General features: G+C 38.7%; 1 protein-coding gene across 8 annotated transcripts in view; it reads left to right on the top strand.

Annotated features, from left to right (window-relative positions):
* Positions 1–22,109, top strand: part of TOX3 (TOX high mobility group box family member 3) — a 244,161-nt gene extending 222,052 nt beyond the window's left edge. For 7 of the 8 annotated variants that reach the window (XM_064386349.1, XM_064386347.1, XM_064386348.1 and 4 more), the window contains 4 exons: positions 11,378–11,647; positions 12,944–13,171; positions 14,500–14,580; positions 16,222–22,109. In XM_064386349.1, the coding sequence (XP_064242419.1) occupies positions 11,378–11,647; positions 12,944–13,171; positions 14,500–14,580; positions 16,222–16,962 (1,320 nt within the window). In that variant the 3' untranslated portion in view covers positions 16,963–22,109. The remainder of the gene's footprint in view (positions 1–11,377; positions 11,648–12,943; positions 13,172–14,499; positions 14,581–16,221) is intronic. The other variant, XM_064386344.1, reaches the window with a different exon arrangement.
* The last annotated feature ends 5,598 nt before the right edge of the window (positions 22,110–27,707 follow it).

The raw sequence follows: 27,707 nt of genomic DNA on the forward strand, positions 1-27,707 counted from the left end.
TTCTTATCCAGTGATACTGGGATAGTCTTATTTAAATGCTGTATTAATGGTGTACTGCTAATCACTAAAGCTTCTGGAGCTGAATACAAACTTAAATAATTTTAATATTAACTGCATTGAGTTTATTGCTTATCTCGTGAAGCATTAGAGAGCTTTACTGTAAGCAATATTTAATTTAGGTAAATGTAGTCCTACCCTGTTGCAAAGCCTGCTAGAAGAATTTCACCTTGAGAAATGTCATGAGATTTTAAATCACAAATGTTGGAAAAATAAAATGGGCTTGGACAGAATTATGATTAATACTGTGTGTCTTTGGCTTTTTTCTATGTACTACCTGACATGTTCACCTATAAACTTGAATGCAGAATCGCCAGAGGCATGGTTAAAAATAGGTTATGTCAAGGTTTTCCTATGTCTCCCTTAGGGTATGGAGTTGGCTAGGTACCACATAATGCTTCTGCAAGTATCTCACATATTACTCACAGGAAGACATACACATGGAAAACAAAAAAGAGAAAGAAAAAAATGTTGAACATATTCTTTATGTGCCATTATGTTGAAAATTGCATTCATGATGCAAGAAAGATATCTATATATTTATTCTCAGCATAAATGTGACCTAGCAATTACTAAAGATTGTATTGGTGAGTTAACCATTGTTTATGCTATTATGATATATGTACTATGGAAAGAGTGACAATTTGCCACAATGCTGATTAACTTCATTATTATTGGCAACAAACACAACACATTTATCTTTACAGCATTTTTTAACGTTTAAAAATAGTCAACAGCAACAAAAAGAGGAGATAAAATGGAGGCAGTTTGATTAATTTTAATATTTTAATAACATGCAAATAAAATTCTGATGTTCAAAAAGGAGTCACTGAAAAATGGAGTGGTGATGTACATTTGACTTCAAAGAATGCATGGATTTACATGATGCAAATATTATCCCCATAAATACTTGAATATAAATAAGCAGAAATCAACAGCAATATCCTCATTAAAAATCAACTCCCAATATTTTATATTAATGTTCTGTTTTCTGTTGAGCTGCCCATAAAAAATTATTTTAATCTGCAAACTGTGGCAATTCTATAAAACTACAAGTTTTGCTCCTGAGGGTTCCTTTTTTTAACACCTCTCTCTAATCTGCCCAGCCTGCTGAGTAGCATTGACATCAGTAGTACATCAATTTCAGAAAGTGGATTATTTTTACTAGACAGCTATTGTGACATATTGGGTCAGTCATAAATGAAAGATATTCATGCAAGCATGCAATACTTGTAATGAAGTCTCACTCTGACCTTCTGTATGATTGATTCTGTAATTTAGTTTTCTCAGGCAGTGCCTGAAATGAAATGAAATCATGTTGAACAAGTTTTGAATACCCACAGTGCACCAGGAGAAGAAAAATCTGCAGCCCCAGAGGCTTGAGAGAGAGCAGCTGAACGATTTATCTCCATGCTATTATAGCCTTTGCCAGCATTCAACATTTCTTTTTTTTTTCCTTTTTTTTTTTTTTTCTTATTTGGCTTAAGTACTTAATTCTGCAGGTAGCTGTAAATGGGAAAATAAAATGCTGTTCAGATTTAAAATGACAGGACAGGAGTATGTGCAGGGGACTGATAAAATATCTTGAATAGAACTGACCTTTCATGTAGCTGAAAGTTACTGGGGGATTCATCCTCATAATTACCATATAGATTATTTTTATTTCTTTCCTGCAATGAAACATTTCAGAGAGCAGTAGTGCTGATTGAATGAAAATTGAACTTGTTAACATTCTTTTCAGCTTAGCCTGTTGTACATAACAGAAGGTTAGCTTTGATGAATTTCAAAATTCTCTTTCTGATATCTAAGAAACAGACAGTAAAATAATTGTCTTTTTTCAGTCTGATTTTTTCTTTTATTCAAAAACGTACAATGGTTGGAAAAACAGACTGATAGTTTTGTATATATTGCTCACTACATTACTTATGCTGTTAGAGAAAATGTGTTTCCTATTTGATGAAGATTTGAGCCTGTTTATATTTTATAATTGTTGCAGTGCTGCCAGTGCAGTCAGGATTCTGCACAGATAAGGCTAATTCATAGTGGAATATGCTCATCTTTAATTATATTACTCTTTAGGAGTGGCACCGTGCTCAAATCAAAGACACAATTGCGACTATTGCTTTTATTTGAAGAAGAGACTTTTAAAATAAACATCTCAAGAATGTGGCTTTAGAGAGATGAGGTGGAAATTTGAACTTATTAAAGACTGCATACAATAGAAATATTATTAATGTTCCAGAATAGTGGTGCCTTTTACTTACAGCTGAAAATCATTTTTAGTAGTTAAATTCCCAAATTACTAATGAACTTTAGGTGAACAGAATGACATAAGATTGGAAGACTAAAAGCTAAAAATGTTGCTTTGAAATTGGCAAAAGATAGTTATTTCACTCCTCACCTGACTGGGTGCCTCTCATTTACAGGTTTCATTTTCCTTTACAAAGAAACTTATTTCTACATCTCTCTTTTAATACCCAGTCAGTAATCTCCTATCTGGAGAGAATGAAGTAGGCTTTAAATTAATAAAATGTTATAACAACATTGTTTAATGTGTTGCAGATGAAACAGTTATTTCATGGGTCATTAATGTGTTTAATGCCTGGAATGGTTTATTAAAACAAGCCCTTGTTATTGTTATGAATGTGTTTATTGTCATCTGTGATACAAAATGTACAACAAATTTCACAAGTTTCTGGGTATTAGTTTATAGAAGTAGCAATTACTCTTACTAGAAGAGGAGATTCTCTTCTATTTTTTCTTGGAATTCTGAGCTGAGTTGCTAAGCTCGGGCTTTAAATCAGCAGTGTTAGTCTGGCTTGTATTGGCCTTTCCCAGCAGAAATGGCAGCTGTTATTGCCACTGGTTTGCAGAATTTGTGGTACCAGAAAAAATTAATCTCAAGCAACCCTGAATTAAAGGATGCTTGGGCAGCTCTGAGCAGTGACATTTGGCCATGCTCAGAACAAGAGGGATGCTCTGGAAATGGAGACCTTTAGGACTCAGTTGGCAGCTCTGGGGGCTGCTCCTGGGCTGGGGCACAGCTCAGGGCTGGGTGCTTTCTGGATGGACTTCAGTTTTCACAGAGTACTTCCTTTTTGTTTGGTGTGGAATTAATTATTTTATTCTACACCTGATGAGGTAGTTGGGCATTTTGCAGTTCCCTTCCAGAGCGTGGGTGCCCAGCTGCAGGCCCTGGGGGCCGGTGGGTGAAGGGCTGGGAGCCCTGCAGGCAGCAGCAGCTCTGGCACAGGGCCATGCTGTGCCTTTGGCCTGTGGGGAAGGTGGTGCTGGCCTGCTAAACAACAGTGTGAAGATTTTCATATCCTCAGTGACTTTGTAATTCTCAGTGTGGATGATATAGAGTCATTTTGCTGGGACATACTCGCTTCTCATTGACCAATGAATGGGTCCCCTTTTAATAAGAGAGGGAGATGTCTTCTGGTGTTCTTAAAAATAGGCCACTCATAGTAACTGCTAGAAGGGACCTGTCCATAGGAAACAAAGTGGCAGCAGTTGCCAAAGACACCTGTCTGAATAGGAGGCACTAAACTAAACTAAAAATTAATAAAAATTGAAACAGGTAGGTTATTGCCTATTGAGGTCATGAGGGACTCCTGTGCAGCAGGATTGGCAGAACAGTCTGGGAAAATAGACTGTGACTATTTTATAATAATAGTACCTAAATCAAGATCCATCAGCTCCAGAAAATATTGTGAGGTACCATAAGAATCTGGGGGAAAGGCTATAGCTCACTGGGAAAGCTGTCAGGAATTGGAGTGGAAGCTGAGGGTCTGATGTTCCTAAGAACTGAGCTCAGAAGGAACTCAGACACGTATATGGACACCAACTGTGCATTAAGCCTAGGCCATGGCTGTAAGCTATTCTGCCTTCTGAGTTTAAACTCTGAAATCAGGTGCTGTTTCCATAAGCCAGCTGAATGAGGCAGATGCTGCAGCTGGTCTGGATGTGCTGTACCTGGCCAAAGGCTTAGCTGGGTCCAGCCACCCTCACTCTTGGGGAGTTTGGAAACTTCCTTTGAAATTCCTGCTATTCTCTGCTGTTGCCACTCATGTTTCCCTCTGGACAGTTTACCCAATACTCAGCTTCCACTTCAAGTTTGCAAGTGTTGAAGAAATGTGATGTCTCTTTAGAGTGTTTAATTACTCCATGTTGTCAGGTAGATGGAAGAAAAACATGCCTGGGTCTGGTAATACAAAACATAATGAGACCTACTTTTCTGATTTACTTCAGAAACCAACAACTAAATGAACAAACCTCATAGAAAAGAAAAATCTCCCAGAACCTAATGACAACATATCCCTCAACATAGCTACCAACACTTGTAGCAATTTTTAAACATAAAAATGCCATGTAACCCCTGAGTCTGTCCCTCTGCAATTCCTTGCACAATTCTTGTTACCTTTGATAATGTTTGTTAGTTGTCATGCTTGCTCACACTCTCTCCCCATGTTCCTTACTGCATAATAAGGACCTTTGAAGTCTGCCTTTGATTTGGGAGCTGAAGCACCTGAGTTGTGGAGGTTGTAACAAAACTGCTAACAGCGTTTATCTGACGTTCTGGGACTTAATTTCAACTATCCAGGATTTGTTTGCAATGTGTCGTCACTGTTTGCATACAGCAGACCTAAGCTTGTACTGCTAATTTGGAGAGAAGCTCCTCATGCCAAGAGACTCATCAGATCAGAGCCCAGATCTGTGATCTGAGTCACACATGTATTGTGATCATGCTGTTGGGTGCCTTGTCCAAGAGGAGTGTGATTCAATATGCTTTAAAGTATGGTAGAAGCTTGGGAGGAAGACAGTGGGGAGTCTGTTTTAAAATGCCTCTACAAAATGGTATAAAGATTAAATTATAAAGAAGTTGTGAATTAGGTGGTGCTAAAACAGCAGCAGCAGCCACTGTGGTGGAGGTCTGTGACCAGCCTGTCCTTGTCTGCAAGAGCAGAAGGATTTGGTAGCAAATGAGGCAACCAAGAAGTGTGACCCCTCTGGCCTGGGTTGGGAATCATGTGAGGAATCTGCAGGCTCACAGGGAAGTAACTGGGTAAGAACAAAGAGAAAACACTCCAGGGTAGGGTGGTGGGGCATCTCCAGTAAGAATTTGAATTTGAATTAAGAATTGTAAACCTTTCAGAGACCAGTCCTTGTCCCTTAGGTTGATAGTTGTGTGATTTTGACCTTGCTGTGAGCTTTGTGTATTTCTTCACCACATAACACAGTGTTTTTACTAGAGACTCACAGGTGAGCATGCTGTGAACGACTGGGCCCAGCAGAGGCCAAGTTCTGGATGGTGAAAATTGTTGCAGGAACCATCCCAGGTGCCTATGCACAAACTACAAAGGGGAAAATTTCAGGCCTGGGGTAGGCAAAAACAAAACTGATGCTTTGCATTGCCAGGTTCCATTATATATGCAGTATATATCTGCAGTAGATTATGCAGTATGTTATATAACAAGTCTATGTAAGTGCAAGAAGTGGTGCCACAAATGAGCGACTTGATTTTGAGAATACCTATCTTGTGTGACCCCCACAGGAGCCCCTGATGACCCTCAAAATAAGTTGCTCAGTTTTAAAGAATAAATCAGTGGGCCCTCAAGTTCATTGGGTTTGGGTTTTTTGGGGTTTTGGGTATTTTTGGGGTTTTTTTTGTTTTGTTTTGTTTTTTCTTTTTACATTTATTCTATGGTTTATGTGTGAACAGAAGAGAGTATGGGCACACAGAGGATGGGCACACAGACCAAAAAATGGCATGTTCTTCATGTTTATCAGGCAATAAAATGTGTGTGAAACTCTTGTCACCAACCCATCTCTTAGATCCAGATGAAGACATATTTGTTTTTACGAATTGACATGTACTGTTTCTTGTACACTTTTTTTGGGAATCAAATTAGGTAACTTTACTTTTCTACAGAGACATGAAGTGGAACATGGGAGTTTTTTTTACTGCCAGAGAAAAGAAGCTGCTGCTTGTAGGATCTCCTGATAACTGCAGTTTGACAGCTCTATTAGTGATGATGGTGTGTGTGCAGGGGAGAGGAAGGACACTTCTTCAGTGGTGGCAGTACCAAGTGCAACTGTTTTGTATTCTATTAAGTAAGGATTTAATCTCTGACAGAGAAAAGCATCCTGTTAGTTTGATTTGTTTTGATTGGCAGTGAAGTCCAATCCTGTAAAAATTTAGATTAATGGATTCTTTTATCTATGCTTTACTTGTGGAGAAAAAGAATATTGAGGATTTCTTCTAGAGATATGCTGACATGACTAAAAGTAAAGGGAGTAATTTACAGTCAGGGACAACTGAGGATTTCACTCTTTACATTGCAGTGCATTTGCTTCAACTTAAATACATCCTTTAAAATATTGCATCAGCTTATGTTACATTGACAGTGATGAATTCCTCAGGCAATAGAATATATAATAGTTTAAGTCAACTTCTGAAACCAGGGCACAGTGAACATAAATGGTTATGTTGGGTTTTGCTTAGTTATTCCTTAGTTATTTTGGTTGGCAGATTTCTCAATTCTCTTAAACTATCTCATGCAGTGTGGGGTGAGATCCCAGCACTGCATCCTCCTCTGGGCACTTCCATGGGGCTCTTCCATCAGTCCTCACATGACCAGAGTCTCACTGGAAGTATTGCGTATTTAAATGATGGAAGGCTGTAGACATTGATTTTAATCAAGACTTCAGTATTGCTCAAAAATATTCTGAAAAGTGATTTCCTAGTTATATTTTTAAATGTCTTGTTGAAAGTTCCCAGAGATTAAAATTATATCTGGGTGGGAATTCAGGATAGAATTACTGTATGGAAATTATTCTTAAAATGCAGGGTAAGTAAGTGGAAATTAGGACATCTCTCAGTGTAATGGCTGGATGCATTTATCTGTCAAAATAAATACTAACTCTGTTACAAGCTATACTAAATACCAAATGCTTAATAAGTTGCTAACAGAAGAGCAAACTACCTTTTATTAATATAATTTTTTTCACTTAATACTCTATGGTACTTTGAAAAACACCTTTGATAAAACTGCATAAATTAAAGCATGGGAGTTTACACATTCCTTTCTTTTTCTTTATTTTATTTTTAAGTCTCCTTACATTATTTGCTTTCCAGTGTCTGTTGATGCATTGATATTTTATATAGTTTTGAGAACTTGTTCTTTTACAAATCAATGTAGAATAAGCTGTATATTTGTCATGTCCTTTAGCAACAGGACTAAATATGACTTTTATGGCATGACTGTCTGAAGTGATTAGAATTGTTGAGAGTAGGACAGTTTGATGGACAGATATCTTTATGGTTCCTTTGATGAGACCTCTATGAACCAAGTGCTGAATGTCTTTATAATGTGTGACAGGGTGGTGTAAGAGATTTTGCCTACACAGTCACCATAAAGTTGTTTTGAGAAGGAGAAAACATTTTGGACTATATTTTTCATTTTTTTAAATCCAGGTATATAATTAGAATCATAGAAGGGTAAAAATTATATGGGTTGGAAGGGACCTTAAAATCATTTCATTCCAACCCCCCTGCCATGGGCAGGAAACCTTCCACCAGACCAGTGCTCAGGATCACATCCTGCCTGGCCTTGAGGGTCTCTGTCCAAGGCTTCATCACCCTCACATTAAAGAATTGCTCTCTAATACTTTATCCAAGCCCCCTTGCTCTCTGTTTAGAGCCCTTCCCCTTGCCCTGTCACTGGAGAGCCCAGAGAGGTGGCCAATGCTGCCCTCAATAAATGTCTCTGCACCTGAGGGGTTTGTAGCACTCGTGTAGGATGACAGCAGATTGAACTGAGTCAGAGCCATTTCAGCCTGCAGAGGAATTAGACAAGTTATTTCTCCTTTGGTTTTGGTTCCACACGTCATGTCCTTGTTTGATTGTCATGCTGAGTAAACCAGTGGTTGAACTTTGCCTGACTTAAGATCACCAGGTTTTGCCTGACTTCAATCTAAGGCTGTAAAGCAGATCAAGTTCAATTAAAACTTGATACTGTCTGCTTGAGAAGTTCATGAATTTTTGTCAGAACTAATCTCTTGGTTTTGCTTAATGTTACAAAAATCTTCAATGATTTTAATACTTGTGTATCACATTTACTTTGGGAAAAGTTTATGTAGAAGAGCTTGTGATAGTCTCTAAAATTCTCCCAGTATTCTCAGTGGAATGTTTTTGAATATGTGAGCTTTTCAGTTTTCATATAGTAATGTAATTAGGATGCCATGTGGGTGCTTCAGTGCACTTGTATTTCCACGTGTGCTCCTGATATAGGATGATTTTCGTTGTTAAACATTTTTTTTATAAACATTTCAGGCATAATGAAATGCTATTGATTCTTTCAGTTTGGTATTGGTCTTTGGTAGTATCAGGGAAAAAGTAAGAGTAAAGATAATGAATGGAAATTTTGTTTTCTTGATTTTAGCTCCTTCTCAGAAGACTTTTGTTTGCTCAGGAGCTATAGGAAAATGCCATGGACCTTAATATTGCTGTGAACTAGCCTCCCTGCCTTCTTTCCAAACCACTGTGCACACATAAAAAATGGCTTTGTCTGAAAGCTCTGGTATAGGTACCATAGGTTGTTCAGGGCCACAGCACTGTACCACAAAGCAAAAGAATGAAAACCCTGTTCCTTTATTTTTTAATATTGATCACCCATATAAGTTAAACTGAAAGTGTAGAAATGTTTTTTTTTTTCATATGGACATATGAATAATAAGGGATTGGATATTATATGAAACATTTTCTTTCATATAGTGTGTCTTATCAGTTTAGTTCTAAATAGCCAGTTACAAAATATTGTTGTTGTCATTCCTAGGTATTACTGAAGCTCTTAAGATTAAAGGAAAAAGGCTAAAGAAATCAGGAAAAGATACAGAAAAGAAAAACTGAAATTAAGTAAATGGATGCAGAAAACCCACACAAGCATCAGAGAGTATCAGAAAAAAAGGACAGTTAAGAATTCATGGGCTTGTGTATAAAATTAGATTCTGGGTCAGTGCAAGTCAAGAGAATTTAGTCTCAATAAAATCATAGATGCAACTGAAATGACAAGACTTGGAGTAAATGGTTTGTAACCCTTGTCATCACATTTTGTTGCCTCAGTGTAAAGGCCAGAAAGGCCTGTATTGTGTAGCAATAAAGAGAGAACAAAAGCAAGGCTTTTAGGGGTAGAACACTCCAAGAAAGTACTGTCTACACAATAATGAAGAAAGTTAATTTTTATGAGAGAAGGTTATTCTGATCATCTTCAGCTTTGCTGGAGAAAACCAGCAGAGTTTTTCTTCGTGCAATAAAGTAACGTCTGCAAGCTAAAATGATTGGAGTAATAGGCAGAGTGATATCGTTTCACAAAAGACTTTGAATGACTTCCAGATGCCACTGCCAATACAAGCCACAATCAAAATGACCCTGTAGTTAACAGTTAACAGTAAATTTTCACAGAAAGGTGCCCTGAAGCAAATGGGTATTTCAGCCAATAAGTCTGATGTTTTGATCTTTCTGTATCAAGTGCTCCACTTTTGGCACACACACTCATCTCTAAGGAACTACAGTCCTTTACTGAAAATATTAAAAGCATTTAAGAAGTAGGAAAAGCAGTGTGGTGTGGTATGGATGATGAGCCAAGCTGGCAATGGCTGGGGAAACATGGGGAAAGTGAGGGTGAGCCCTGGGCCACAGGATCTGGATCGTGAGGTTAAATTGATCTGTACTGGACCCAGCTGCACGTGCATTTTTATGCTAAAGAAGGATTTGTTTCTACTGTATAGGCTCCAGCAGAAAGAGACACAACTGTCAAATTCAGAATTAATATGATTTACTGCTGTAGGGAAGTAGTGAGCTGCAGTATTTGTGTATAAAGATACATGAGGCAGGGTATGCATCTTCTCTGACACATGTTGCTTCTTTGTATGGCCACCCTTGTCCCAGACAAAGAAAGGCTTCCAGGAGCACAGAACCACTGCCTCTGTTGAGGGCAAAGTTATAAAAAGTAAGGGAAAATCATTTGGGCGAAACTTCTACCTCCATGCTGACACAGATTTTTGAAAACTGGTTTGTACTTATCCATACTTAATAAGAGAGCACCAGGAAGGTCAGACTCTGATGTCGAAGTCCAGTGGGCTCTCACAATTGCTGTTTTGTTCTGTGTCATTTCATTAAGGATCATTGCACCTGCTACTAATTGCAATGTGGCTTATTAATAATGAAAGAGTTTTCAAAATCTAATTTATTTCTCATGTTTCTGGCTGTTCAAACAATGACTGTAGATTAATCAGGTTGCTGAATCAATTTGTGAGCTATTTATTCTCTTATTAACTTTTTAAAAAATCTTCTTTTCTGTTTACATGTTCCTTCATTGTGTATTGATCTGTGTGTGGTCAAAAAAACCCCCTAGTTTTCATAGGCAGATTGCAGCTGACTTTACCTTCAGGGTCTTGCTTCTTTTTATTTACAAATGTGGTAAATGTTGTGCAGATGTAGGAGACACAGTTTGTGCCCTCAAGAAACAGGAGAAACCAAACCATGCAAGCTCTTGTGCTTCTGAGACGTGGAGTACAAGAAAAATAAAGTCGGTGATTTGTACATCGATTGCTACTTCCACATGTTTGATTGTTGGATTAAAGATAAAAATGTGCAGTTTTATGTGCTACTTGCCAACAGGGATCTTTAGGAGTGTTTAGGATTACTGGACTGGTTCTCCAGCCTGCTGCAGTGAATGCACTCCAGACTGGTAGGGCAGTGTTCTGTGTTTAAAACAGCTTTAAAATCCCACCCAGGCAGGACTGGTTTATACCTACTGCTGTTACTTGTTATGGCCAAGAATAATTGAAACTCAGTAAAGGAAGATGCTTTTCTCTCTGTATATATATATATATATATATATATATATATATATATATATCCCCTCATCCCACCCTAATTTTGTTTACTTTCTGACAGCAGTTTGTGTCTCCTCATTTGCAAAATGTTTTCCTGAATCCTCAGTCATCCTGTTTCCCTATTGTTTATGTGGGTATTGCTCACTACATCAAGAGAAGAAATGTTTAAAAACAGAGAAATGCAATTCTTAGTCAAAGAACAAAATAAGCAGCCCCAGCTGGGGGAAAAGTGAAGTCTGGGGCAATTATAGTAACTGTTGCTGCACTTAATTTATTAATAATGTATTTAATTCATTAAAAAGGAAGGAAGCAAACTGCATATTGACAGTGTTGGTTCTGTAGGCCTGTGCAAATAGCTTCACCTGCTACTGCTGTATGGTAACTGCTAATACCTAACCAACATTTCCATCTCTTTTAGGATCAGAATCACAGCCAGGTTTCCCAGTACCGCCAGGATCACTCTCTGATTATGAGATCTATTGTCCACATGACTGATGCTGCTCATTCGGGAATTATGCCTCCGTCTCAGCTCACCACCATTAACCAGTCTCAGCTGAGTGCGCAGCTGGGGCTAAATTTAGGAGGCACTAATTTGCCACACACTTCTCCCTCCCCTCCTGCAAGTAAATCAGCCACTCCTTCCCCATCTAGCTCTATCAATGAGGAAGATGCAGATGAATCAAACAGAGTAAGTTATTCCACATGCTGCAGCCAGCAAGCCTTGCACATCCACACGCTGGATTTTCATGGATGTGGCAGTATCTGCTCAGTATCATTTAAAATACAAGTGTTACAGTGAAATGGAATATTATTAATTTGCTGATAAGCTTCTTTACTTAAGAAGTTTCTACCCTCATAATAATGAACCTAGTATATATATATATATTTCTTTTGGTCTAGTTTTCAGATCTCTTGAATCTCTTCAGGCATCAGTCTTGGACAGTTTTGTCATTATGGTATTCTCTGGAGTCATGTAAAACATGGATGTGTTTAGAGAGAAGTAAAAATAAGGTTTCTTCTAACTGAAAGTTTAGTTAACTTCTATCTTCCTTTAAATAAATATCTTATAAAAGGAAAAAAAAAATATTGACCAAATGAAGAACAAATGTTGTTATAGCAGTATATGTAAAAGCCTAATTTAAGACTGTTCCATGAAAGATTTTCTCATTAAGTTTATGGAAGTTATACATGTGGAAAGTTCATTGTACAGGGTCCTCAAAATATCAAAGTAAATTACTCTCATAGAGATATGTATCATATTACATATCATATTTAGAGCCACTTGATCCCCTTGTTGCAATAATCTGTGCACAGCTCAACACAAGAGAGTCCAGGGCACGAGGCACAGACAGGGAGCAGAGCTGCTGGCATCCCCATCCCAGAGGGGAGAGGGGAGCTGTTGGTGCCTGGCCAGAGCACAGAGCTTCCAGTGCTCCCCCAGGGGCACCTGCCCTGCCCTGGGGATCACAGCCAGAGCTCCTGCAGGTGGGCACAAACTGCCCAGTTGCTGCTGCCTTTTGCCTGAAGAGTGGGATTTTTAATCCCTGGCCCATGTCTAAGTTGCCAGTCTAAGCCTGGAAATTGGGAAATGCCTCCAAGCTTTTGCTTTTTGTGTCTCAAATGCTGAGATTGGATCTTAAAGGAAAAACATAGATGGTTTCTTCAAAATACGCTAGAAACTAAATCTGAATTTTTTAATACAAATTAGCATTGGTGTGTCCTTTTTCAGGTTAAGCTTGTAAGAAGTGACTCTCAGAGCCATGCTTAGAATGAGTAGTAACTACTCATGCATTTAGTTCCAGTAGATCCAATGAGATTATGCTGAGACTAAGAGAGAAGGGCCTGCACAACAGGACTCTCCCAAGTGTTGCCTAGATAATAGCTTTATCCATATAATATTATGACTGACTGTAAATAATTTTTTGCAATTTATTTGAATTATTTAATGCATTTATTGACTGTTCTTGTTCTTACTGTTTCTTAGGCTACTGGAGAAAAAAGAGCTGCCCCAGATTCTGGCAAGAAGCCCAAGACCCCAAAGAAGAAGAAAAAGAAAGACCCCAATGAGCCACAAAAGCCAGTGTCAGCATATGCCCTTTTCTTCAGGGACACACAAGCTGCAATTAAAGGACAGAACCCGAATGCTACATTTGGAGATGTTTCAAAAATAGTGGCATCTATGTGGGACAGTTTAGGAGAAGAACAAAAACAGGTAAATTGATGCAGGGCTGTCTCACAAGAATATAGTAATAGTTGTAAAAAAAACCTCCTACCTCTGCTCTGAGTGGACCACGCTACTTGCTGATGTAGAACTCTATCTCTGTAGAGCTAAACTGAGTTTTGAAGATTTGGCATCTAAAAATTATTTTTTTGTAAGAGCCAACAGGTAGTGTTAAATGACTGTATTTGTCTTTAAATTTTAAAGGGCAGTTTGTAAAAGAGCTCAGGTTATATTGTCCTAGAGTCCTCTTAAAACCATCTTTTGATGCTTCCTATTTCAAAGCCCTTGTTTCCTATTAATAAGTTAGAAAAGAGGAAGGTACAGCATATTTACCATTTCCTTTGATCTGCCTTATAAATTTGTTACAAAGCGTGTTGATTTCTAACCTTTGAAGCCAATCCTCTGAGTCTCATTACAATGTTGTGTGGGAAATGCTATCTCCAGCTCCAACTGGGTACAGAGTGATGAGTTTTGTACTTCCTTGAGGGTTGTTCTTCTTCCTATACACATGGAACTGCTGCACATGGATTGAAGGGGGTTAAAAATACCCTTTGTTTGTTCCCAGTAACAGTTAATAGACTCATGTATGGCAGGACAGATTCTCAGATAGGGCACCTTTTGGCAAGAGATGAAGGGTACTTTTTTCTGAAATACATAGAGAAACTTTTAGACTGATCTAGCAAATGATAATGAACATGATTTAAAGGTGAACTTTAAATTTACTCATGATTAAAAACAGAGATTTAGTAATTTTTGCTTAACAGTTCTCATTTAACTCAATAGGATTCTCTCATGCTACCTTTGGGGCAAGTCCAAGCTCTTTGATCCACCTTTTTTGAACATGTACAGATTTTTTTATATGTAGTTCAAATATTTGTTTTCAAAAAAAATGCACAGGTGTATTTTGCTATTCTAGACTACTGCTGATACATTTTGGCATTTGTAATACCCAGTGTTCTAATATCCCTGCTACTTGGAGTCAAAAACATACTGTGTTCTGGGGAAGTAAAGAGAGCATAGGTAGTCTTATCAATCAGTTTGCTGCTCAGACTGATATCAAATAGCATTCTTTTGTTATTCCTGATAATCAGCATAAATTGTACTGCAAGTCCAGCAAGTAGCCCTGAAAGCCTGTAACCACCTGCAAGGATATTTAGGACTTTCAAGGAGGAAAAAAGGAAAAAGCACATCTAACAGTAGAATGTTTTCAGGGGTTTTGGTCTATGTTTTTTGTTTCTGTGCAAGTGATTTTGAGAGCATTCTGGCAAAAAAAAAATCCTAATAATTTGAGTTGGTAAAATTATGGTCTCTTTTAATAGGTATATAAAAGAAAAACTGAAGCTGCCAAAAAAGAATACCTAAAGGCACTTGCTGCCTACAGAGCAAGCCTTGTTTCTAAGGTAAGCCAAATATTGCCTTCGATGTAACGCAAGTGAGCTTTTACCAATGATATTGAAACATTTGAAACAAGGGGGGATGCTGTGCACAACAGAAGTAGAATGCTAGGATTTCTGTAATACAGCTCTACAAGATGTTGTGCTGCTGCTTGAACCCTGCTTAGTCTCTGCAAAAATAATTTCATCTCTCTGCTGGCATACTAATGATTACCAGAAAACATCTTTGTAATTGTACATCTTCCTTGAGCTGCAGAGGCAAAGTAATGCACTTCACCACAAAAATAAAATTCAGTCATGAAAAATATACTGACCTTTGGACATTAATATTTGCAAGTTGTTTGCAGAGGTTTGTTTTTCCTCAAGTGCTGCTTCTCAAAGGACAGGCTTGCTTTGCGTGGAGTTGGAGAGCAGTTGTTGTGTGACAAAGCTTAAGTATTTTTGCAGGTGAGGGGAAGAAATGTGTGGTGGCAATGAACTTGGAGAGTACTAAAAAAGGGACTAGCTGGCAGTGAGCCACAAGGAGTATTTTAGTGGATTCTGAGTTAAAATAAAACCTGTGAAGAAAACAAAGCTCTGCTGTTTTACTTGAGAATTTACCTTTCTAGACAGCAGCACTATACAGATTATAGTTCTGTTGCATCTGAATATCATAAATGGAAATATGCTTATAGACATCTAAAATATGGGTAAAACATTGGGTGATGATGTCTTAACTCCTGAGAATATTTATTTGAATAAATTGTACAACTGCAGAACATTAGTAAATCATATGGAAAGTTGCTGTGTATTTCAATTAATGATTAAAAATACATAATCAGAAATTATACACATGTTTTTGAAAGCTGGAAGATTTCTTCTGCTTGAGTTAAGAAGCTGTGTTTTTCTGTTGCCTCTGGGGCTTAGATAATATTCTAAAAGCCTTTAGTATCACAATGCTAAGTTCAAGATCAGCAGGAATTCTAAATACCTTTGAGAGATGTTATTTTGTGAATCTTAAATTCCCTTTTCAAAGCCGTCAGAAATTATATTGCTTTCCCCAAATCCATGGGACCAGGACTGCCAAGTAACTTCTGGGTAGATTGCAGGTGGAAATGACGCTCAAAGTCATTGTATCTCATCTCCTCTAAATTAAGACATCCTTGCTATAGCTTTTTCACACGTGATGGTTGCTCAGGGTAGGGATGAGAGAGAAACTTGTGCAGCACAATTTATTACATTCTCAGGTAAATGTCTGAAGAGTTAATTGCTCGGTTAATTGCTCATTGGTTGGTAAGTCATGGGGTGGGGAGTGTGTGTGCTGCTGACTCCCATAGAGCAGGGTGTTTTTAAAAACATGTAAATATGTTGGGTCTGTTCTAGCTCTTTCAGTGACAAAATGTATGTGACATCTGTGACTTTCTGGTGCTGATCAAGGGCACAAGTTAGTTTTTGTGCAAGACCTGGAGGTGCCATATAGGGAGGCAGATAAAGAGGTGATACAATGTATTGCTGATCAGTGATTGTTTTCAGACTGCAGATTGATCTTTTCTGATAGAAAACAAAAGATGGCAAAGGTCTCTGAGTAGCTGTTACTTTTATTACCATGTAAACAGTAACAACATTTTTTCTGTTGAAAAGAACAATTAATTTCTCTTCCAAACACAGGCTGCTGCAGAATCTGCTGAGGCCCAGACAATTCGTTCTGTTCAGCAAACACTGGCATCCACAAATTTGTCTTCCTCCCTCATTCTCAATAGTTCTCTTTCTCAACACGCCACGGTGTCAGCACCTCCCCAAACTCTTCAACAGCCCCTTTCCAGAGCAATTGCTCCAAAACCCTTGACCATGAGACTGCCAATGAATCAGATTGTAGCTTCTGTTACCATTGCCCCAAACATGCCAACAAACATTGCGGCTCCGTTGATAAGCTCCATGGGCACAAACATGGTGGCGACGCCGTCTTCGTCTCAACTCAGCCCCTCCATGCAAAGCCAGCAGCACCAGATGCAGCAGCTCCAGCAGCAACAGATGCAGCAGATGCAGCAGCAGCAACTACATCAGCATCAAATGCATCAGCAAATACAACAGCAAATGCAGCAGCAGCATTTTCAGCACCACATGCAGCAACATTTGCAGCAGCAGCAGCAGCATCTCCAGCAGCAGATTAATCAACAGCAGATGCAACAGCAACTGCAGCACATACAGCTTCAGCAAATGCAGCAGCAGCAAATGCAGCATATGCAACACCAGTCCCAGCCTTCTCCTCAGCAGCATTCCCCGGGAGCCCCGCAGATGACTTCTCCCATCCCTGCCATTGGGAGCCCTCAGCCAGCACCTCAGCAGCACCAGTCACAAATACAATCTCAGACACAGACTCAAGTATTGTCACAGGTCAGTATTTTCTGAAGATAAACGATCTTGCAACATGGCTTTGTGCTGATGGAGGGGTAGGGGTAAACCATATTTGGCTGAAAACTGTAAATTGTTGATGGTAGTTATGCAGGGATGCATAACAGATCAAATGATCCTCTAAAGTGTCTATTAGATAGGCAATAAAGAACTACAATGTAGCTGTGTATCATCTTTTAGCTGACTATAAATCATTTTGTTTAAAAGAAAAAATGCTGTTCTCTTTTTCATGTGATGCCTTTTTAATTTATTTAAGCTTTACCTACAATATGTGAATCAACTGGCCTAATAAATACCTGGACCTTATGACTGCAAAATGGCCTTTCAGAGTTATATGCTATAGCCCTTCTTTCTCTAAAAGTGAGTAATGCACTTCAAGGCAGTATGAACTCATGAAGCCCTTAAAGCACAGTTGTAACTACCTGTAAAATTATGATTGGATTTCATACAATCATACTTGTATGACATGAGTTAGTTGATGGCATTTTTTGTCATGAAAAAATAGAGTAAATCACAGATTTTTGCCAAAGCTCTTATTTTTTTCTTTTTTTTCTCCTAAATGTCTTCAGAAATACAAATGCAAGTAACTGGACATAAATGTTTGACCCAACTTTTCACTTCATTTCTCCAAATAAATCTGCCATAGTTTGTAAGGAAATATATATTGACATTTACCCTCTTACGTTAATTCCAATTACAGAACAAATGTGAATATTATATTCTGTGTCGAAGTGATGAGTTTCAGATTTAATACACTGTATTTTTAAAAGGGAAATGCACTTAAATAAAACTGTTATTACAGAAAGCTAAGATGAGAAATGCAAGTTATTAATACGCTGTAAAACCAGTAGAATATTTAAATGAAACTCCACAGCTGAATAATCAATGTAAATATTTTCTTTAAAAGTTGTAAGTTTTCATATCATGTGTTGTAAAGTTTTCATAAATGAGGCTTTAATGTAAACACTGGTAACATGAATTATTAATTGCTACATTGCTTATTGTGTTTTTATGCTGTTTTATACTTTTTTATGAGTTATGATAGCAGCAATTAAGTTGTTTGTATTTTGCTTATCTAAAATAAATGCTTTTATCTTGCTATAGAATAAACACATTTCAGTAAAACTGATGAGCTGTAAGTCTTTCATAGAGGAACCAGAAATGTTTCCTTCTGCAAATGCTTTCTTGGACATTTTTAAACTCCTTTGGATTTTTATCAAACATTCTGGGTGAACAGGTATGAAGGGAACAGAGCAAGTACTTGGCTCTTGTACCCTCCAAGATGCTCTGCTGCAGAGCTGTGGGCAGCTTCTCTGAGGTGTCTGTGTCTTCAGAGAGAGAAAGCAAGTGCTGGCTCACAGCACAGTCATGGTGCCCTGTGCTGGTCATCTGCAGGAACAGGGAAGTGAGCCCCTCTCTCAGCTGTAGTGTTCAGAGATGAAATCAGCTCAAATTGTTTCTTTGTATCCCAGAGTTCCAGATGTAAACACAGCTACTGCTTCCCTCTGTAAACCTCCAGCTCTTGACTTGGGCTGCTCCTGAGCTGTCTGACTTAACTTTCTCATTAAGGTAGAATGTGATGGAGTGGGGAGGATGGAGTGGGCAGGTCTTTCATATGAAGGCTTTGGAAACATTAACATCCAGTGTGTTGTCAGGTTATTAGTGCTGTTCCTATGTTTTTGCTCTGAACAGAAAGGAGAGAGCCTCTATTTTCTTGTTTCCCTTCTTCTCCTGCAGTATGTGTGCTGCGAGTGCAGTCTGACCACTATCCCCAGTTGTCTGGCATGATTAATTACAGCATCTGTCCTGTCAGAAGCTATAATGAAGAGGTCTTGATAAAAATTGCAAATTACCACTGGCAACAATCTTAAACTGCTTATGATAAAATGAAAATTAAAAACAGCAAGTGTCAAGCCTGAGCAGAATCCTAATCCTGTTTGAGGCATGGCTACCATGCTCAGAGTACAACCCAAAAATAATGGAATAGAGATCCCCAAAAAGTTGCAGCCAGACTTAAGGGAAGAGGTACTGCACTGTGTGAGTTTCTTCATAATGAATTCATCTTTCAATATTTCATCATCCTCAGGTACTCTGCTTATTATGTACAAATATTGAACAGCAAGAGATTCTAATTATAAATTTATAGATTTCTTGGAGCAGAAAAAATCATATATAAATTGAAGCTTTTCATAATAGGTGTTAGTTGACAGCTACCCATGCTCCTAATAGCCTTAGCATGATATCTAATAATGCCTGGAATGGAGGGTGTTTATTCCAAGTGCAAGGAAGCCTGTCTGCATTAGAAATGGCACGACAGAGGCTGGTTGGGAGAGATTTTTTCTGTGTCAGTTTTAACCAATGTTACGTAACAAAGGAAACCATTTTATAGTGGTTTTTGAAACCTTTAGACAAATGTCTTCAGAAATAATTGCTAAACTGCATGTGATAGTAATTGTGTATTAGTTCTATAATTGTCATTTTGAAGACCTATGAAGTATCGTTGGAAAAATGTCACAAGTGATAAGAGTTAATTACAACTGAAGTCTGTTTTCAACTATTTGCAGCGAGAAGCAGGTGTTATTACACTCATTAAATGGTTTCATAAATCCTGGGTTTTATCACATTTGATTAAGAGCTGCTGAACTACTGATGTTCAATTCCAGGAAAAATAGTTTTAATTACTGCAGCTAAAAAAAAAAAGAAAATTAATCATCAAGCAGGACACTGTACATTTTAAATATCAAAATTTGAATCTTGAAAAACTGGAGCATCCCCCTGCTTGCCACAAAATTATATTTTGCATTACCCACAATACCATATTGCAGAACATCTTGTGTTTCAAACTGTGCAAGTTTGTGTTCATGTTCCCTAAATCTAAGTGAATAACTGTGCTATCATAGGTCATAAATAAAACTGTTAGTTTAAATCGCTTGATATGCAATTTATACAAGAAAAATGCAATAATCTGTACGGTTTCAGTGTTGTGCATGGTTTTTAAGAATGTTTTTCTTCATAGCATTTACAAGCACTTAACTGCTGCCTTCTTTTCCCAAGGTTTCAGATGCTTTATCACCTCGGTTAACCACATTCTACTTTCACATTAACCCAGGTTGACACATGATGAAAGAACATAAGGAGGTTTAATTTTTAGCTGACACAGGGTCATTAGTTTCTAACTTGGAGAACAAAACCTTTAAATACCTCTGTGCAACATAATCTCAATTTTATATTATCACCTGACCATTGTGGTTTGCAGGACAGATGGATTAAATATCTCAAGTTTAACCACAAGTCTTGCACTGACTCTTTTCAATGGGGATTCCTATTTGAATGGCTCCTTTTTCATTTCTCACTTCATGGAGTATTTTGCAGCACTGGACTGCATTCTAACCTTTCCCTCCCCCCTTTGTTTGGCTTTTGTTTTGCAACAGCTGTTATTATCGTTTTTGGTCAGCTGTGATTGCTGGAGGCAAAATAGGACCAGATGGTGTTTTGCTATGCATGAATGGCGAGTTAGAGGAGTTTAGATTGAATAGGCCAAGTTTGAATGGTGTCTATGCACCACCTGCCCTCTTCAGCAGCAGCACACACATCATAGGAGCATGATCTGTCTCAGACCTACTAGAATTGGATGGGAATGGAGAGCGCCTCGTTGGATTTTCTCCATATTTATTGATCTTCCATGCACTAACAGCATAATGCAGTACACAGTCAATTTGAGTTAATTGGATATGACACAGCATGTACATGTAATCTATCACCAGAGTCTCCTGGTACACTTTAGGGTTTGCTGCCACAAGAACATGCAGTATTAGCCTGCATTAATAGGCTAAGTGGATGGAAGTAAACCAGGATCATTGTAGGGTTTGATTTGACAAAATATACTGTAGTTTTACAATTGTACCCTTGAAACTGCCAGAAATGCAGTTCACTATGAACATTTCTGATTTGATAGACGGGGGCTGAGTGTTTAGTCACAGAAAAATATATGTCATTTCTACACATTTCTGTGAGGTTTGCCAGTGAAATTTAAACAAATGTAGGGAGCAGCATTCATAGGGATGGGCCAGTGCCATTCAGAATAATACCAAAGGGCTGCTTTGGTAACCTAAAACTGGCCAGAGAGGTGGAATTTAAATGTTACATAAATGTAAGAACTATTGTATGCTCTGTTAAGGCTGACTGAAAGACATGGGGTGTGAAAGACTTGTGTCTGGATGTTACAGAAGAAAATACATATGTTATGAGTAATGAAAAAATATATAACAATAATATATAATACATAAATTGCTTGCATTGTTACAGCAATTGGATGTTTCAAAGCCTACTTAATATGTGACTGAGGGCTGCGATCATGCTCTAAGTTGGCAGGAGCTGCTCACTCGGCGTCTTTGTCTGTGGTGTCAGGTAGCCAAGTGAGCTACTTTATTATGAAAATTGCATCCAACTGAAAAAATGCTAAATATTTTCAAGTGCCTGTGGGAAAAGCTAGGTTTGTATTAAAGGATTTGGTTCTTAAAGTCACCAAGAAGTTAATGCTTCTCAGGTGCATCGGAGGGAGAGAATTTTCGATTCTAATACGAAAATCTTTGAGAAGTGAATGTATTGCTTTGAACGAGCTGCTGTGACACTTCAATAGCCTACATTGGAGATTTAGAATGCATTCTGTTTACCTCAGTTAAAAACCAGAAGTGGTATTTTAAATAGTGGGTTTTGTTTGAGTTCTTTGAGCATTAACATCTTCAGCCCCTAAACAAGCCAAAGCAATGGAGAGTTTTCTTAGAAGGCTTGAAATTAAATTTATTTTGCTCTTCTTGATTAAAAAAAAAAAAAAAAAAAAAACAGAAAATTATACTTGTCTTGCAGTTATATGGACACTTCTTCCAGGTATCCTTTATTCTCCTTCCTCTCCAGGAATATCTTTATGATGCAGTTATCTTTGGTCTGTTATTTTTCTCCAAACTGGAGTTGCCACATCATTGTAACTCTGCTGCTCTAATTGTAAAAGAGAGGCTTTGATCCAGAAAATAATTTAAAATGAGCTGATAATTCATGTATAAAGGTAGTAATTTCATTGAAGTGACTACTCATATGCTCTGTTACGCAGTTGCTCAAGTGATTTTATAGGTCAGGGGTCTAATTGCAAAACACTGTATTTGTTTTCCAAACAGACCCAAGTATTTATAATAATAATCAGAACCTAAAAGTAATATTGCATTTTCTGCATTTTATTTTATTAAATTCCATTCAAAACAAGTCACAGGTTTCATTTTCAAGTACAGTATTCTACCCTTAGTGCTGGTTCAATGACTGAATCATCATAAATGTGTAAAGAATTACCCACCTGATGATGAATTGTACCTGCAGTCATTTGGAAGGGATTCTACTGTGCACAGGTCTGAAAACTTCTACCTGGATCAGCAGTCACAGCTCTTCACTGAGCAGATGCCTTAACCAAATATTTGTATTTACAAAACAGAGAAGTAAATGCAGGCAAACAAAGTGCCATGGTACCTGCTGGCAATATTTGTGAAACCTAAAGGGTGTATTTACTGCAGGCTGGTTTATTTTAGTGCTACAGCCCATACTGTATTGATAACAAACATACATTGCATTAGCACATACATAATAAACAATAAGTTAAGTACATACTCAATAAACCCCTTGTGTTACCATTTTCTTGCTGGTAGTTAAAGGTACTTAATCTTGGAATTAGTTTTGATATTCCAGAAATCATAAGAATTGACCATTAAATTTAAAAAAATAGTAAGTGGCTGTACCATTTCTTACTTTCCTCTTTCTAATTTTGAAAGTGAAGAATATTCAGTGTCTGGAAAGCAGAACTCACTTTGGAAAATTCTGCTGATCAGGATATTGTCACTGCTGCCCTGATGTGCATATTTACACATATATATAAAATAAATAAAATTGTGCACCCTGCTCCTATCTGGTCACCACCTGTGGAAAGCTTGTGCTGAAGAACTTCTCCTCTTCCAGGCCCCCTTCTTGTTCCTCCTGTTCCTGTGGGTCACAAGGAGATTTAATAGATTGTGCACATACACAATACATATTTGTTTTACTAAAGAGATGTCCAGATGGGTGCACTTAATTGTATGTGGCAAATGTCTAAAATATACATAAATCTAGGCATGCATTTGGGGATTTTGGGGTTAACATGTTAGGTGCTTTGCTGTACAGACTGTCAAAGGATTTGGTTACTGCTTAGCGTGCCTTGGCATTGACAGAATATAGATGAAGCTAGTGATAATTATCATCCTTGTGTAAACAGACTTTCTCCCTTATAGAATGGTGGCAGATAAATCTATAAGAGTTTTGGTCAATTACAGCAGACAAGTGTATTACAGCAAATCTTGAGCCCATGGTGAAATACATGTAATTCTGAGTGTCAGTTTAGATACTTGTGTTTCTGTAGAAGCTGGGCAATCTCTTTTTTTCTTCCTTTTTTCCTTTAACCCAAGGCAAATGAAGTTATCCTTCACTTCAGAAAATAACCAGAACTTGCTAGCAGGCTTGGACAAATTAAACATCCTTGAACAAAAACCATGATACTTTCACAGTCATTTCTGTTTATTTTTCCTGTAGCTGTACATGGCTTTAAACTGAAGGTGGAGTTTCTTCTAATTATTTCTTTCCAGTTTCAAAACTGCTGATGAGCAAAAAAAAAAACAAAAAAAACCTGATGCACAATTCTGCATCCCTGCCCATTCAGCTGCACAAGACTCCCACTGGGAATGGGTGCCAGTCCCAGTGCCACCAGGCACTGCAGGATGTGGGTGCAGCACGGGCTCCATGCTCCTCTCCTTTCATGCCACTTTGGTGTTAGATGTCAAAGCGAGGTATAACAGCTCAAAGGGAGCAGAGCAGCCCACCGTGGGCCACTGCATCCCTGCAGCTGCAGCCTCTGCTGGGTGCTGGGCAGGAGATCTCCCGGGGCCAGGGGGGCAGCAGCACCACTGGGCCCTGCACTATGGAAATTAACAGCTGCTTTGTGCTGCACTCAGGGCTAAATAAGAGCCCATGAAGCCTGTAAAAATAATCCCAATGATTTCAGGATACTTTGGACCAGGGTTTAGCTGAAAATGGACAGAGAAATGCAGCCATTACGAGCATGCCTGTAATTTTTTCCAATGACGTAGGAATATTTCTTGGAGAAAGAGAATTTGAAGAAGAGGGAGGAACAGCAATTTTCCTTCTGAATTGAGAAAATGAAAACTGTTGGGTGTGTGTTGCTATCACAGCAAAGTGTTTCTATCCAGGCTCAGTGTTTCAGCATGTAAACAACTTCCACTGAAATCTGCGAAGTGCCTGTGCAGAGCATCTGGGAAAATATTTGTGCTGTAAATGCATTAAGCAAAATGATAATGTTATTTGACTTTGGTTAATCAATAACAGAGGAGAAATATAATGCTTTAATAAGCTTCTGCTATACAATACAAAGTCAGTGAAATAAAAAACACTTTGTTCTATTTTAAAAAATGTGCATAAATTATAGTGGGGTTTCATTTTAGGGAGTGTGGGCTTTTCCCCCTATCGTTATCTGTATATTTTATCTGCAGTTTGTTGCTTTAGAACAACGTATTTGTCCACTGTAGACAAAATATGCACTTTGTTCGATTCCTTACTTGAGGTCAAATTCTCTTGAGGAGAACAAGTGTGGGTTGTGTAGCTGTCAAAAGAGGGTTTAGTGCTTGACCCTAAGAAGCATTCAAAGCCCAGATCTTTCTTTTTTTATTGCTTTTCATTTTCATTGTTTGTACTTTATACTTAAGAAGGGGCCTCTGCACAGGGGAAAGCCCCTGCTTTCGTATTCACAACCAGCAGCCTTCTACTGAAACACCTCAAAAGCTTTTCACAGCAAGAATTTGGAAACCACTGCCCTGTGTCAACTGCTGGTGCATAATCAGGCTGCACACGGAGGGGCTGGGGCAGGATGTGAGGTGCACGTGCCGGATGGAGCTCGGGGAGGATGGGATGGAGGTGCTGTAGGGATTTGGGGCATATGCATAAATGTTCTGGCAAGAAACAGGATCAACAGGTCTGTAAACTTATATGCAATAAAGCAGGAGTGTGAGTCCAAAAGGTAAGTTGCTGAATTGATGTCATTTAGAAGGTACAGACAATAGTTGTTTAAGTGGACACTCACTGAAAGGTTGATGATACACTTTTGTTTATCTGTGCTCCAACACAAGTTGTCTTACATTCTCTACAGATGGTGTTTGTATAGTGTGCACAAGCTCAGGGTTAGAAATAGCCATAAACAAGGCCAGAGATTTTTTTAAATTATTCACAATTACTACTGTGTAATTGGAAAGTGTAAGTTTTGCATTACATTTTATTTCATAGAACTACAGTGCAATTGTACTTGTAAAAGCTCTTGCCAGGATGAGGTACCTTATTTGTAAAAAATGCAAAATGCTTGTAGTGTTCCTAACTGGACAGGAGTTTTGGTTAACATTCAAAAGTGGCAAAGGTGATTTCAAATCCTTTCCATGCATATTGGTAAGATTGGTGGCCTTATTTTTTTTATCCTGGGTACTATCTCAGTTCTCTAGGGCCATTCCAATGGAGCCAGGAGCACAAGAGGACCAAACAAACAGACTGAGAAGCAGAAACCTGAGCAGTGGAGGAAGGTCACCCCTTTGGAAAGTGACACAATCCTTGTGGGAGCCTGATTTCAGGTGCTTCCAGGTGGGAGGCGGGCACTGCACAAGCCCTGCCCTCTGCTGCTGAAGGCATGAAACAGAATAAAAGAAAAGGAGATGACAAGAGGATTGGTCATCTATAGAAATTGAGACAAACTACATATACCATGTATTCTGGGATAATTTACACTCTTAAGAAACCCTAACAAGGAGCAGTTGCTGTCCTACTCAGAACAGAGACCCCAAATAGGCATTCAAGTGGGGAAGGATGGTTTTAATTATACAGATCTGCAGTCAATATCTGGGAGCCAAGGAAATGTAAGGGTACATAAGCACTCTGTATCAGCATCACCTGGTTCAGCCAACAAGAAGCATTTCATAGCACAGAAAAATAAAAGTTGAATAAGTCAAAAAGCCTTACAATGAAGAAATAAAATAGCATTCAGGTTGAGAGTATCAGGAAAAAAAAAAAAAAACACAACAAAACAAAACAACAAAACAAAACCGAAAACACCTCCAAAAAAAAAAAAAAAACAAACAAAAACCCCATAAAATAAAACACAAAACCACAAAAAACCCCAAAGACAACACTCTCAAAATTACAAACTGTATGAGCTTTCATGTGTAGCAAAAAATTCCTCCGGAATTGTATTTGTTGCTCATAACAGGCAACTGGGAATAACATGACGGGTTTGCAGAGTCCCTGCAGGGCACAGTGCACATACAGGCACTATCCAAGCCTTGTTCTTGAGGGCAAATGTTGCTTTCTGCTTGTTGCCACTGGTTCAGGACTGTCATTTTCATGCAGACTCGAGGCCATGTCATTAGTCTCTGCTGCTTGTTCTCAACAGCCAGCCAGCCTCAGCTCGGCAATGCAAATGGAAAAGTGACTTTCAGGATCCTCACAGAAAATCCCTGAGACAGGAGGGAGCCTTCCCTGTGGTATGGGGCTCTGTGGGCTCATGCAGGCCCTGCTGAGGATCAAGGGCATTTTGCTGGCTGCACCAGGCTGAGGAAATCAGAATTATGGGTCCCCCTTCCCTGGGAGTGTTTCAAGGCCAGGTCGGGTGGGGCTTTGACCAGTGTGGTCTTTGTGGAAGGTGTCCCTGCCTGTGGCAGTAACACTGGACTAGATGAGATGATTTGTAAGGTCCCTTCCAACCCACACCATTCTCTGATTCTGTGATGCTGTGATTCTTTTGCCTTCAAACACCTTCACTGGATGATCCAGAGCTACAGTCAAAACTAATTTAGGGAAAGAATTGTTTTAATGCACATGCAAAAAATCCTGTGTAAGATTAAAAGCCTGGAGAGAAGGAAAGGGCAGGAGAGATGATTTCCAGCCTGTGATTCTGCATGTTTGATTGTTTGATGTTTTTCTGTTTCTGACACGAGGCTGTTTAAATTGCAGCATCTTGGGGTGAAGGATAGAGTTTCAAAATCCCTACCTCCCTTGGGATGGCAGATATTGTAACATGGCACTGATCTGTCTCTGACCTCTGACACCAATGAAAAATGACTGGAATCAAAGCACTGAGGAGAAAGGTGGGCCTGGTGCCATGGATTGGAAATGCCTACAAAAAACCAGCAGTTCCAGGGGTTCCCTGCCATCCTCCCTGTCAGGTTTGGTGGGTGGGAAGTGCAGTTTCACCACAGAGACATTCACCTGGCTGATCTTGTGATGGATGTTGGGATTGGGAGTGGGCACAAGTCCCCATGGGCTGACCTGACTGCACTCCAGCCCTCACTGTGACTGCAAAAATCCATCTTCAGGCCCACTGACAGTCGGACCAGACTGATTCAGCACACATTCAGATGTAAAAATCGCTTAAATTTCATGCAGAAAATTTAAACAACAGAAAAATAAACACCAGTAAAAACCCAGGTAAATCAAACCATTCTAAATCTCCCACAGGTGTCAGTGGCCTCTGTCAGCCTGGAGATAATAATGATACCTGTGGGCTGCCAAGAGACCATTTCTGGTTACCAGCATTCTCACACTTTGCCTTCTTCTCTTTGGATTCAATGGCTCTTAAGCTCATGCTTAAAGTTAAGCTCCTTATGAAGTATGTTGCAGAG

This window comes from Passer domesticus, chromosome 12 (assembly GCF_036417665.1).
Source record: "Passer domesticus isolate bPasDom1 chromosome 12, bPasDom1.hap1, whole genome shotgun sequence".
Taxonomy (NCBI): Eukaryota; Metazoa; Chordata; class Aves; order Passeriformes; family Passeridae; genus Passer; species Passer domesticus.